Consider the following 13,315-nt stretch of genomic DNA (forward strand, 5'->3'; position numbering starts at 1 on the left):
GTCAGTGTCTTCAGATGGCTGGAACGGAATATTACAGAAGGGGAATTTTCAAACTCCCAGAATGCTGGGAGAAATGTGTACAAAGAAGTGGCGATTATGTGGAAAAATAAAGAAAGGTCTGTAGATTGTGGTGGTGTATTTGGTTTGTCATTAAGAAAGCATGTTACTTTACAAAAAAATTGTTGCTCATGACTTTCAGTACAACCATCATAGCTAGGGTCTTTAAATTTCATTCCTACTGTTTTTATTTGTCTCTTGCCTCTCGAAGTCCCAATATTGTATTTTATCAGCAGTTTAACCACTATGAATTGAAATATGTATTTCTGAACATTATTTTACGAAAGCTATCTAGATTCATGTCCCCAAATGTACTCCCTTGGCTTGTGTTTTGTCAGTTGATATTTTCGTATCATTTAATTTCAGTACCTGGTTCAACAATGTTACATTCACTGTTATCATCTTCATTTTTCAATAAATTACAATTCTTTCTGAACAGAAATTATTACTTCCATTTTGTGTAAGTGAACATTTAATGCTAGAGAATACAGTATTACAAGATTTTAGTGCATGATTGCACTCTCCATAACCTTTTATTATTATTTTTCTTTTTAGTCTGTTCAGGAGTCTTCATTCTGCATGAGCTAACATATACATCACATTCATGATTCGTAAACATATGAAGTCCTTCAATATTCTAATGTGCCAGACAGGACTTTACAAAGTTATTGCACATTTATACACAAATGTCACAAAACACACACAGAAATAAAAACATTTAAAAGTCAGTTCCTAATGTCCACTTGTTGGTAGATGAGTTTCTCATCTCTGAGCAGGTTACTGTAGCAGTAATGCAATGGACTGGTTCCAGTTTCATCCAGATTATCAGTTTTCCTGACGTATCTTTATGGGTTTCCTCAGTTTATCAAGACAAAAGCTGGGCTGGTAACATGAAACATGTCAAAACTATCTTCCAAATTTTTATCTGTTCACCATTAATGATTATCTTCCCACCCTATTCAGGGCTATATATCATCTGCAGTTGAAATGGTATCATTAAACCTGAGAATCAATCAATAATCCTTGTCACTCAGATGTCTGTTTCTTACATGCAGATGTGGTAGGGATCATTAGTGCATTAAAATGTGGCCAGATTAGAACATGAAATGGTTGGGTCAACAGATACAGTTAACTTAAATGAAACAGCACAGAAATGCTGTTAAGTGGTGTCATACAAGTTAGCAGTCGTTAAAATTTAAAGATTACTATTATCTGGGATGTGATTCCATATAGTTCAGTATGACAGGTTCTTCTGAAACAGTGGTACCTATCTGATTGCATGGAATTACATCCAAGAAGGCAATAACCTCAAATATCATGCACTGTCTAACTCTTTCATTGTTCGCAAGAGAAATGACATCTGGCTGTGGATATCATTGAACATTTCAGACATGCATATATAAAGATATATATTTCTCTATATCTTTAAAATAAAACTCCAATTCATGCCACTAATTTCTTATGTTCCTTTTGCTTTTCATGTGGAATTTCCTAAGACAAAAGTTACAACATCCTGTATATTTGGCAGAAGTGTTCTGATCATAATGCGTGTACTTCTCTAAGAATTATTTCAGCCATATTGCATTTCTGCATGGCAGAACATCCGAATAAGACAGTGTGCTTTTTCTGGTCACACTGCTATTATGTGCATCAGAATAGTTCCAGTGAAATGGTTAAGACAAGGAATATATGATTACTATGAAATTGAAATTGCCACATAAGTTATTATGACAGAATATATACAGCCATATGTATTATTAGATCAGTCAGTTTGTGGAGGATAAGCTAATATCTTGTTACATCAAACCATACAATCTATGAAAATATTTCACACTTACATAATAACAAAATCTTTTTCATTTGAATATCACTAAAGGATTGAATATAAAGTTCAATACAGATTTTACACCAGCGTATCCATATGCTACTAATGAAGTAGGACTTCCACTTTTTAATGTCGCACCACCACCCTTCTTATGTATCTGAAGTTCACTCCTGTGGCACCCCAAACATCCAATTTCTTCCAGGTCCACCTGTGGTTTCAATCCACCCAGTAAATTGTCACTATCGTCTTTCCCACTACCACTCGTCAGATAACCAGCAAACCACACTCGATCACCAGGACGAAGTGCCAAGGTGAAGTTACGAAATGAATCATCTGCAATGAGTGTCACCTCAGCTGTTTTCCCCCACATCCCTGATTTCATTTTCACTCCAACTTCAAATTTATACCTGTGAAAAGAAAAATTAATACAAATGACAATGCTAATAAAAATAACAACAAAAACTACTATACCTTAAATAATAAATAAATAAATAAATATGTTCTGGGAAGAACTAATTGCCTGATTTCCTTGATACGATGCAGACTGAATAGGAAACATATCCAACAATTCTTCTATTCTGTGTATCCATTGCAGCAGTGACAGGGGGACAGGCACACAGGATGGGATTCCTGAAGTATGGCACAGGGATGGGCTCATGTGCCATGACATCCATACCAAGTTTCATAAAGATTGGTTCAGCCATTCAAAATTTATAGGGGGATATATAATGACACTCAGAGGGCATGATGATCATATAAGCCTATTTTTTTTTCATAATAAGGGAAGTAGGCTAAAAATTGCACGGAATTGAAAGTTCTAAGCCCTTTCATTCATGTATTTAATATTTTATATTAATTCAAACACGGTTTTAAACAATGCGCTTAAAATATGAGATTCATACCTATTCCAGGCCTCTAGATGACAGCTTGAATGGCTCAGCTTTAAATCTTTGAGTAGTTTGCAACTCGCCAGGGCAGATTCTGGTGTAGTTTCTGTATCACAATCAGGATCATATCTATTGCCATAAAAGCAGGTTAGAGCCTCCTGTAGAGGTGTTGGTAACCTGCGAACATTCCAGTGAAATTTACGCTGCATCCTAATGGCATGACACTGTGATGCCCCTAAAATTAATGGGGTATGCTATTATGTCTAATGGTGCCATGTGCATCAAGCCAAATTTCCCATTCCTGTTTTCCCACAGGATGCAATACAGTTATTATTTTTGTCCAGTTTTAATCAAAACTGCAATGTGTCAATAAATTTTGGTAAAGAATGCCATCTTCTGGGATGTGGTGCTGTGTAGATCTTGTGTAAATCAACGTTCCTCCGAAACGTAGGTTCATACAAGATCTACATGGTGCCACATCCCAGAAGACAGCATTCTTCATAGACACCACTGTGAAAACCTCAAATCTTACAAATTTTAGTAAAACTTGTCAATATCATATCTCATGAAAATGTGTTTCAGGGTTCTCACGTTTTAACATGTTGACAAACAGATTGACAGAGATATGACAAAGCTAATATTCCTTGAAGAGCTTTGTCTTCTGGGATATAACACAGTGTTGTTTGTTGGAAGTCAACAAATGCTTCAGAGGAACATGCGGCCTCCATCTTCAGGGTTGAAGAATAAGCCAGGCAAGAAACCAGTGTGAAGCAGGTACCAAGCAAAGTGATGGGAAGCAAATGCACCAGAAAGTGGACATACACCCATGTCCTGAATGGGATTAAATTCTATGATCGTCATTCTTCAAGTAGCTCTATACAGACTCTCCAGCCATTGTAATTACCATATTCAGAATTATAATTTCATACTATGTGATAACCATAGTAACTGCATGTGTGTACACACCTAGAAAAAACTGTTTCCAAGGTGTTACTGATGCTCCTTATCCTAACATCTGTGACATATCCATCCCAACCAACTGGTGTGCCAACAAGGTGAGAGCAGCGTAACTGTACCAAGGCGACAGATGATTGTTCCCAGGCTGGTTGGTGACAATGATTCTGGTACTGCTCCCAGGTGAGCCTTCCTCCACTACCTTCTGAATAGTCCACAAGGGCATCTGTCTGTCTGCTGAGGTCAGAAAGTGCTGGCAATAGCATTGACAGTGCAGCCACTACACCAAGCATGATCTGGTGACAGAAAAGATATGACAAGCATTGCATTTACATGATTCCACATCAGTTCTACCACAGAGACAAGCTTCCTCATTATGATTCTGGGAGGAAATGAAATGCATTTAAAGACAGTAACAGAAATAATATAATTTGATTAATTAGGATACCACATAATTAATTACGTGATCTACTTTTCTCATATTGTTATTATGTTACTTCGTTATAAATAAATCCAACTAACTTCATATACTTCTAGCATGTTTCTGGTCAGAGAATAACAGACATAAGATCTGAGTAGTCTCTAGACATTAACCAACATTAGAAAGGCACATGCCACTTCCATCTTCAAAGCAGAAGGGTAAGCCACTCATTGGTCACTCAAGAGCCATTTTTCTCCCATCTTTCCACTTAAGCAAAGAATGCACCTTNAAACCCAAAACATGTTACAATATAATTTGATTAATTAGGATACCACATAATTAATTATGTGATCTACTTTTCTCATATTGTTATTATGTTACTTCGTTATAAATAAATCCAACTAACTTCATATACTTCTAGCATGTTTCTGGTCAGAGAATAACAGACATAAGATCTGAGTAGTCTCTAGACATTAACCAACATTAGAAAGGCACATGCCACTTCCATCTTCAAAGCAGAAGGGTAAGCCACTCATTGGTCACTCAAGAGCCATTTTTCTCCCATCTTTCCACTTAAGCAAAGAATGCACCTTGGTCCCTGTTTCTTTCCCTACTCTGATTGGCTCACTCAGGGCTCTTAGCCTGGTTATCACTCTTATATCCGAATCACATTTCTCCATATTTGGCTTACTCTTCTATCATGAAGATGGAGACAGTATGTTCCTTTTTAATGTCAGTAAACATCTGCCCAACTTCATGGTATTGTATCCAAGAAGACAATAATCTCCAGTAAGATTTATGATTCAGTATAATTTATGCTATACTTAATATCACACTGAATAATTTTCATTTCGTGCATCCTGTTGTGTTATAGTATTGTAACGTGTCTTGCGTTACTGAAGACGCCGTAGAGATCGTTAATTGGTTTACTGAACAATCTACAAGTAACGGCTACAATTACTTATCACACAGTTGCGGGGTTTCACACTTTATAACACTAATCGCATTAATCTGTAACTACGGTTGCAGGGTTTCACGATTTATAACCCTATGCACAAATCAGCTCACTCTGACTTCAGTAGTCTACACGTTTACAGTAGGGGAGCTATGTATCACTCTATCACACACTCCCAATTACACACTCACACACACGTCCGGTTCTTCTTTCCGCGACGGCTGCCATATTCCAACTTGTAGTCGGCTGACTGGAGAACTGTTGATAACACACTCGGCGACTGTCGCATTACAACTCTGCCGTAGCCACATAACAACTAACTGGTAGCTGCTGTGCAGTTCCCTTATATATCCGCAGTGGTGCCTGTTGTGTGCCACGTCACAGTAGGAAGCGGTTCCGTGTCACCGTGGCGTCACCGCGCGTTGCATAGCTACCAGGATGCGGGGACTCGGCTAACTTCGGCTCCGCTCGTGACGTCACCGCGGGAGAGTGGCGGCGTGATGACTCGCCTATTACGCGAGCTCTACGTTACCGCTACGTGCCGCTGGGGAGGTAGGGGTCAACATGTCACACTATACAATTTCTTTATTAAAATACATCACAACACAACAATATCAAGGTCAGGGCCAAGATTGGCTCAGCCATTAAAGCCATCATCAGGCAAATACATGATTAACATACGAGGGGTAGTCAAAAAGTTCCTGGAATGGTGGTATAGCACTCTAATGGTAGGACATACGGCAACGCTTACCTAATCACCTTCAAAGTAGGACCCTTGCATGCACACACACACTTGCTCCATTGATTTTGCCACTGTTGGAAGCAGCGGTGGAAGGTTTCTTTTGGAATCTTCCGGAGCTCAGCCATCGCATTCGATTTGATGTCCTCCGTGGTTGCGAAATGTGTCCCCATGAGGCCCATTTTCAGAGTAGGGAACAGCCAAAAGTCACTCGGAGCAAGATCCAGAGAGTACAGTGGTTGAGTGATGACAGGAATGTTTTTTTTTTGGCGAGGAATTGCTGCACAACAAGCGATATGTGGCTTGGTGGGTTATCGTGATGCAGAAACTACTGTCCCTGCCACTTGTTGTGCTGCTTCCTCCGAACCGCATCGCGCAACCTCTGCAAAACTTGCATGTGGAAATGGCCAGTAACAGTACCAACTTCTTGCTCTAGCTCCGCGATGATCATTCTTTGATCACATTGAATCAGATGTTGCACTTTCCAATCATTTCTTCGGTTCTGGATGTCGAAGGTCTCCTGCTGCGCTGGTCATCCTCTAATGTCTCCTGCCCATTCTTAAACCGGGAAAATCAGTTGTAAACTGTGGATTTCTTTGGTGCAGTATCACTGTAAACTTGCTGCAGGACCGATAGCGTCTCTGAAGATTTTCCCAATTTGCACATGAACTTGATGTTCGCACGCTGTTCAAACTGCGACATTGTGCTGAATGACCAACACTCATGTCTAATTCAAATGGAACAGTAACGACACTGCACACTGAAACCTGTCCAGACCTGTTGCTCCTGCGAGCAGACATGCTGAACTTCCCACCACAATAGTGTGTGCGCTATCTTATTGCTCATTCTCCATCTTCAGGGGAATTCCGGGAACGTTTTGACTACCCTACGTATTCACACCACTGAACTGCAGTACTGGTAAAACTGCGTACATGATAATCATTACATTATAAAGTGCTAGGAATAAAAGTACAATGAACTAGACTATATAAAAATGAAAGTTAATGGGTAAAACAAGGTTAAACTGCAGTTTATATTCCCTACCGAACAGACAAATTACAGTGTAAGATGAGGCACTGGCTAAACAATTAACATCAAAACTATACTACATGTATACCAGGGGCCTCCAAGCAGTTTATTACATGTACACAAAATCTAGAATATACCGCTATATGTCTGCGGGAATATAACCAAAGTGCAACAACCCACAACTGACTTGATGATGTAAAACATCACATGAAGAGTCTTCACCTTGTTTTACCCATTAACTTTCGTTCTTATATAGTCTAGTTCATTGTACGTTTATGCCAAGCATTTTATAATGTAATGATTATCATGTATCCAGTTTTACCAGTACTGTAGTTCAGTTGTGTGAATATGTTAATCATGTAATTTGCCTGATGATGGCTTTAATAGCTGAAACACGTAGCCGAGCCAATCTTGACCTTGACCTTGATACTGTGGTGTTGTGACGGATTTTAATAAAGAAATTGTATCACACTGAATAGTTCACCCAAATATCACATGCACCAGGTTGCATACTGTGCCACAATTATTAGTGAGACACACAAGGTATTACTTATTTAGAAACACTTAAAAGTTCTGCTAGGTTTATTAATGATAATCATTAAAATATGAAGTGTATTGTTATGGTGGACCAAAAATGTAGCTTGAAGGGACGGAAATATATAAAAAAATCATAGAATTTTGTGAGGGATCTCTTGAAAGTGGTCATCTGGTATACCAAAGAGATGGGAAAATAACATTAAGACTAATCTCAAGGAAACACTGTGCCGTACTTTCAGGGTCCATTAAAAAAAGGGGGACTCTTTTCATCATGTAAATAACACAACTCACTAAGATGATTCTATTATGTAAACCATTACCTGGATCCTTGTAATAAGTCTGTCGATGAATCCTCCTGCTGTACCATGTGCTCTGCAGTGGCTGAGATACCATGACAACGCTAAAGGCAGTGATGCCAGAGTTACCGTAGCAGTCACACGAACCAACACGGCTGAATCTGCCAGATACTTCCCTACAGCAGCAACAGGAAGTAAAATTGTTGCAAGGCCAGCCAGGGGCAAGAATAAGACAAGTCCAACTAATGCCAGGGTGCTCCGAACCAGACCATACCATGTTGCACCTTGAGAGGATATCACAGCCATTTGCCACCATGAGAGTGTAACACAGTGCGGTATGAGAGTTCTGTACGTTCCACGCCAGTTGTCTCGTGCTGCAATTTTAATGAATACAGCTGGAATAAGAAGGTAGAAAACGGCACGAAAATTGAGACAGAATTCTATGCCGTTGCCAACAACATATGAGGCAAATGTAGGAATTCGGATATCCAGAAACCTCCAGCCTTGCCTCACAACGGCGTCCGTCTCATACGGATACTTGGCAAGTACATGTACGGCAAATGAGAACAAAGCCAGAAAATCTGGAACACGTTTATCATCCATAAAAGCATAAAGAGTGAGGATTGTTAAGAAGAAGGCGAGTATTGTGAATTCAGACTGTGGTGTCCACTGAGGAGCTATATGAGGATACACAACTAGGTTAATTAACAAAGCAAGAAAGAAATGACCATATGGCTTTAATTTGCTGCTACAATACTGGTATTCTGCTTCTTCTGGATTCAAATTTCCGCCACTATAGCTAAGAAAAAGCTGTGACCACACTCGGAAATCACTGAATTCACGTCTTCGGTTTAACATCTGAAATGTAGATACGACCATCACACAAAACGACGCATAATACAATGCCATCGGAATAAATAAGATTAAACTTTCAGTACCCAAGATGGAATATATGAATAGCAAAACCAAAGTCTGAAAATGTGACAATGCTGTTGGAAACAATGATGATATTACAGGTCCACCTCGCTTAGCAAGGGCTTCCACAAACTTTCCATAAAGAGATTGTAGAGTTATGAGAGGGTGTAAGAAAATCCGGTGAAGAAAATTCATAGCATCAATATCTCGGTGTCGTGGATCAGTCAGAGTTAGCACTTGATGAACCAGGGGCAGTTCTCCTCGAGCATACGTGGTTGCCGCAGATACAAGATGGTCTTCTGTAAGCTTCTCTCCAGTGTACTCTCCTCTGCCCATCCAGTCTGCAAAGCGCAAATGAAACATCCTATGCAATTAATCATGCCAGCATATCATTAATGACCACCTCTGTGGTCTAGTGGTCAGAGTTTCTGCCTACATATCCAGAGGTCCAAAGATCGATTCCCAGCGCTACCAGATTTTCTGAGAAGTAGTGGGTCTGGAACGGGATCCACTCAGCCTCATGAGGATGACTGAGGAGCTATTTCAAGGGAATAGTGGCTCCAGTCTAGAAAACCGAGATTCACTAAAGTTGACATTAACTTCACGGACAAGTGGCAGTCTCGCGGTCGGTATAGATTGCTTGCGGACTACAGGCCATGGAGTTTATTTGTTTTGCATATCATTAATATATTTCTACAAGATTCTTGTTTAAGTCACAATGTATGAAACCAAATTAAAAAAAATAAAATTCATAGTAAGATGGGTAAAATACATCTTCACAGGGCATATAAGGTCATGGGTGAGACATACAGCTCAAATTAGAGAAACAAGAACTGAAAATATCTAAGAAAATTCTAAAGGGTTCTGATGATGGTGCATGATATTCAAGATTTACAGGGTTTTTGGACCTTGTCCATTGTCCAGTATTCTAAAGAACATTAACAAATGCAACGTTTTGGAAACCGGATCTGTGGGTGGGCCGGCCCTTGCACCACGACCTACAGTGGTCTATTGTGGTTATCTCTTTCCATCATCAGATGATGAAGTTGGAGACACCTACTCTGTTGGATCCGTTAGCAGAGAACTAGCCACAATCATAGACCCAGTTTCTGAAGTGTTATGTCCTTTGAATACTGGAAGATGGACAAAGTCCAAAACTCAGTAATCCCAACTGCAAATACCTGTCCAGCAGTTCTGACCTTAGTACTGGTAGACAGATGTGACCTCCACAGAAGGCTCTATTTTTCACTTTATAAGGAATGTCTAAAAAGTGTCAGTTCAGCTACATTTGTTTCATGAATGTTCTTTTAATGACTCCACAGCAGTATAATTTTAAACAGTACACATTACAGTACCAGTCTCTTCTCACCTCCATTAGCTTCCTCAGCTATTTCATTCAGTACTTGCTGGTTCCCTTCTTCCTTTCTGGCAGAAATATCACTCTCACCTTCCTGTTTCTGTTCATTCTCATCAAATAAAATTTCAGCTGATTCACGTCCTTTATCAACATTCTTTTCTACCATTTGCATTCTTCGTTGAAGTTGATCTGTCGTGATGAAATCCTGCCCCGAAGAGAGACTGGAATCAAACAAAGGGGAAGATGTATTCCAGTAACTAACTCTATGGGGCAAAAAGCTCATCTTGAGGGACTAACAGACATCTGCTAGCCAAAAAATTGGCTACTGTGATGTGCATGAATTTGTTAAAACATTTATAAATTATTATAATTAGTCTATTTACAAGTATGGTTTAAAAAACTTTTTCTTAAAATCTAGAACCAATTTGGTTCATGTCCTTTATACTTCCTCTCTTTAAAGGAAGATGAATGTATACCATGTTGGGGTTCTGTTGTTTGAAGAATACGACTCTTTAGTGTCGTCCAGTTGTTCGGGCCACACTGTGTTGTTAATAATCTTTTATATTATTACAAGTGTGATAGACCAGGATGAACCAAGTTAAATATTTCCCTGAACCTGATGCTATGTAATCCCTTCAAAAACAGTGTCACAGAGCAACATAACAGTCAATAAGTAAACTTTATTTACCAGGAAAACATTTCCCGAGCAGCTCTCCGCACCAGTTTTTCATCTTGAGACATACTCAGACAAGTCTTGACATCCATGTAATTATGTTCTGTTATTCCTAAATAAAAAATGAAAGAAAAACATATCATTCATGACTGGTCACTAAAATTTACTATCACTGTTATTGTTATTAAAATTGTCTTTCAGGCAAGTAGTGTTCTCAAATGAAACCTCACCTTGCCCTGTTTCTAAACAGTGTTTCAAAATAGTTGTGGCTTCTACATTTCCTTGTTCAGATGCCTTTATCAGCCAATATACTCCAAGCCTGGAATTCTCTTCTTTATCCACATCCAGTTCTGAAAAAAAGATAAAAGACATAAGAAACAATGTAAGATCATCCTGCATTACAAGATGGTTATAAACTCCCAGTCTGTTTATATTTCATCATGCATAATACTCACTTTCCATATTCAAGAATAAAATAAATTCAGCTGTCTGCTACAAACAATATTTTTCCCCTTTCAAGATTACAGTTGTGGGAACTGCCCACATTCAAGCAAACTTTAGAGTGACAACACAAGTAAACAGTGAGTAAACAGCCATTGTTAGGCAAAGCCTACAACAATACGGACAGCGACATGTTTTCTATGCGGTCCAATGCAATTTTTCTACCCCGAAGATGGAGATGATACGTTCCTCACACAAGATGCACGAGATGCCACATCCCAGAAGATGGCATTCTTCAAGTAAACATTTACTTTCCTTTCTAAAAAAATTTCAGGAATGGTACCTGCATATACAATATAACATGATACATATTTCTACCCTGATGGCAGATGTGGCATGCATTTCTCATTTCCTCATCTTTCTTCATTGATAGAAACCTGAGAGGAAAATAACTTCAATGACCTAACAGCAAATTTCCTTTTCTGTGACAGTCAACATAATATTTTTAATGACTGGAAGTTAGAGTTTGAGAGGAATAGCAATGTAGTGGCAGAATTTAACTACACTTATTCATACTTTAATAAGAGTTGAGACAGTGCAGTTGGTATAGCGACCGGCTACAGGCTGGATGACCAAGGAGTTGGAGTTCAAGTCCCATTAGGGTTAAGAGTTTTCACTTCTCCATTTTTTTCAGACTGGCTCTGGGGTCCACCCAACCTCCTATTTAATGAGTACTGGGGACTCTTTCCCTGGGGGTAAAGTGGCAGGGGCATGAAGCTGACCACTCACCTCCAACTAGTGCCGAGGTCAAGAAAACGTGGGTCTATATATCCACTCTTCCATACGCCTTCATGGCGTAGTGCATAATTAGTTAAGCACAGGGACAACTTTACCTTACCTTTTATTAATACTTTAACAGAAGATAATTGGTGAAATTGATGTTCCCACTTAATGAATGTTTGCCTACAAAATTACATTTAAGGAACATATCTGTTTATTTTTTAAGGGGCTGATGTATGTATAAAGATAATATTCTTACCACACTTTTCTTCAAGTAGATGTTTTGCCAGTATAACTTGTGATTCAGGACATCCATCTTCAGCCAGCTGACTTCGAAGGCGTCGTAGTGAACCTCTAGGGCCATCTATGATGTAGGAGTAGCAACAGTTAGTCAAACTGGGGCAACTTTACAATGTGGTGACCATGTACTCGAGTATCTTTAGCACATACTCTCTTCATGTTCCCTACCAATATATGAGTATTCACTGCAAAATTCTTGCTTTATCTATGTGCATTACACCCAACATTATGTAAACTGAAGTAACCTCACCCAAGCTAATGTAACGTGACAATGAATCTGGGTTTGTTGGAGAAATATAAAAGAAAATGTTTCCAGTTAGTACTGTAAAACTGTATTAACACAGTATGAGACAACTGAGTAAAGATTAATACAATGGTTTTTTGAGTTGTAACATTGTGTAGCCTGGTATATGGCTATCAGTGTTCAGAGGAACATACTTTTGCCTTGAAGATGGAGACTGTATGTTCTTAAGAATTGCTGCTAACCTCCTATGAACTACACATTGTCATAACAAAAAAAGACCGAAATATGAATGTTAACACAAAAATGCACGCAAGGGGGCCACTTAGATTCTAAAGCGTTATGATGCTGGGGTATAACACTCAGAATTACTAGGTTTTTGGACTTTGTCTATCATTCAGTATTCTAGAAACTAGAAAACACAACTTTGCAGAAACTGGATCTGTTTCCGTCCTCGGGTGAGGGAGGAGTAGGAGACACTCAGTTGGGTCCCTTAGAAAGAGTTAACTTCAATTACTGTATTGTAAAGACATGCACTTGTTTCTATTGCAGTGAAATGTATCTGTATTTGTCTACATGAAAAAACATAGCAGTCAAGCATATACTCGTTTAAGTTTGGGTAAATACTGTACTTATTTACTTACTTACTCACTCATGGAGCTGAGGCCTTCTTGAGGAGTGGCCAATTCTGAAGCTACTCAAGAATTTCCCAGCATTTTATGGAACCCGAAGGTTCATTACTGTGTTCACAAGAGCCCTCCACTGGTCCCTATCCTGAGCCAGATCAATCCAACTAATACCATCACATCCTGTCTCTCCAAGATCCATTTTAATATTGTCCACCCACCTATGCCTTGGTCTTCCCAGTGGTCTCTTTCCTTCTGGCTTTCCCACCAAAATCCTATACG

The 13,315-nt window shown here is 39.1% G+C and overlaps 1 protein-coding gene across 1 annotated transcript in view; it reads right to left on the bottom strand.

Moving 5' to 3' along the window:
• Nucleotides 1-1,004: 1,004 nt before the first annotated feature.
• The window catches only part of LOC111873828 (wolframin), a 15,981-nt gene continuing 3,670 nt past the window's right edge, over nt 1,005-13,315 (bottom strand). Inside the window, exons 2-9 of the mRNA XM_023868818.1 lie at nt 12,126-12,230; nt 10,876-10,995; nt 10,661-10,757; nt 9,985-10,193; nt 7,725-8,956; nt 3,736-4,019; nt 2,785-2,946; nt 1,005-2,289 (exon numbers count right to left, since the gene is read on the bottom strand). Of these exons, the coding sequence (XP_023724586.1) occupies nt 1,914-2,289; nt 2,785-2,946; nt 3,736-4,019; nt 7,725-8,956; nt 9,985-10,193; nt 10,661-10,757; nt 10,876-10,995; nt 12,126-12,230 (2,585 nt within the window). The 3' untranslated portion in view covers nt 1,005-1,913. The remainder of the gene's footprint in view (nt 2,290-2,784; nt 2,947-3,735; nt 4,020-7,724; nt 8,957-9,984; nt 10,194-10,660; nt 10,758-10,875; nt 10,996-12,125; nt 12,231-13,315) is intronic.

Source organism: Cryptotermes secundus, unplaced genomic scaffold (genome assembly GCF_002891405.2).
Source record: "Cryptotermes secundus unplaced genomic scaffold, Csec_1.0 scaffold215, whole genome shotgun sequence".
Lineage (NCBI taxonomy): Eukaryota > Metazoa > Arthropoda > Insecta > Blattodea > Kalotermitidae > Cryptotermes > Cryptotermes secundus.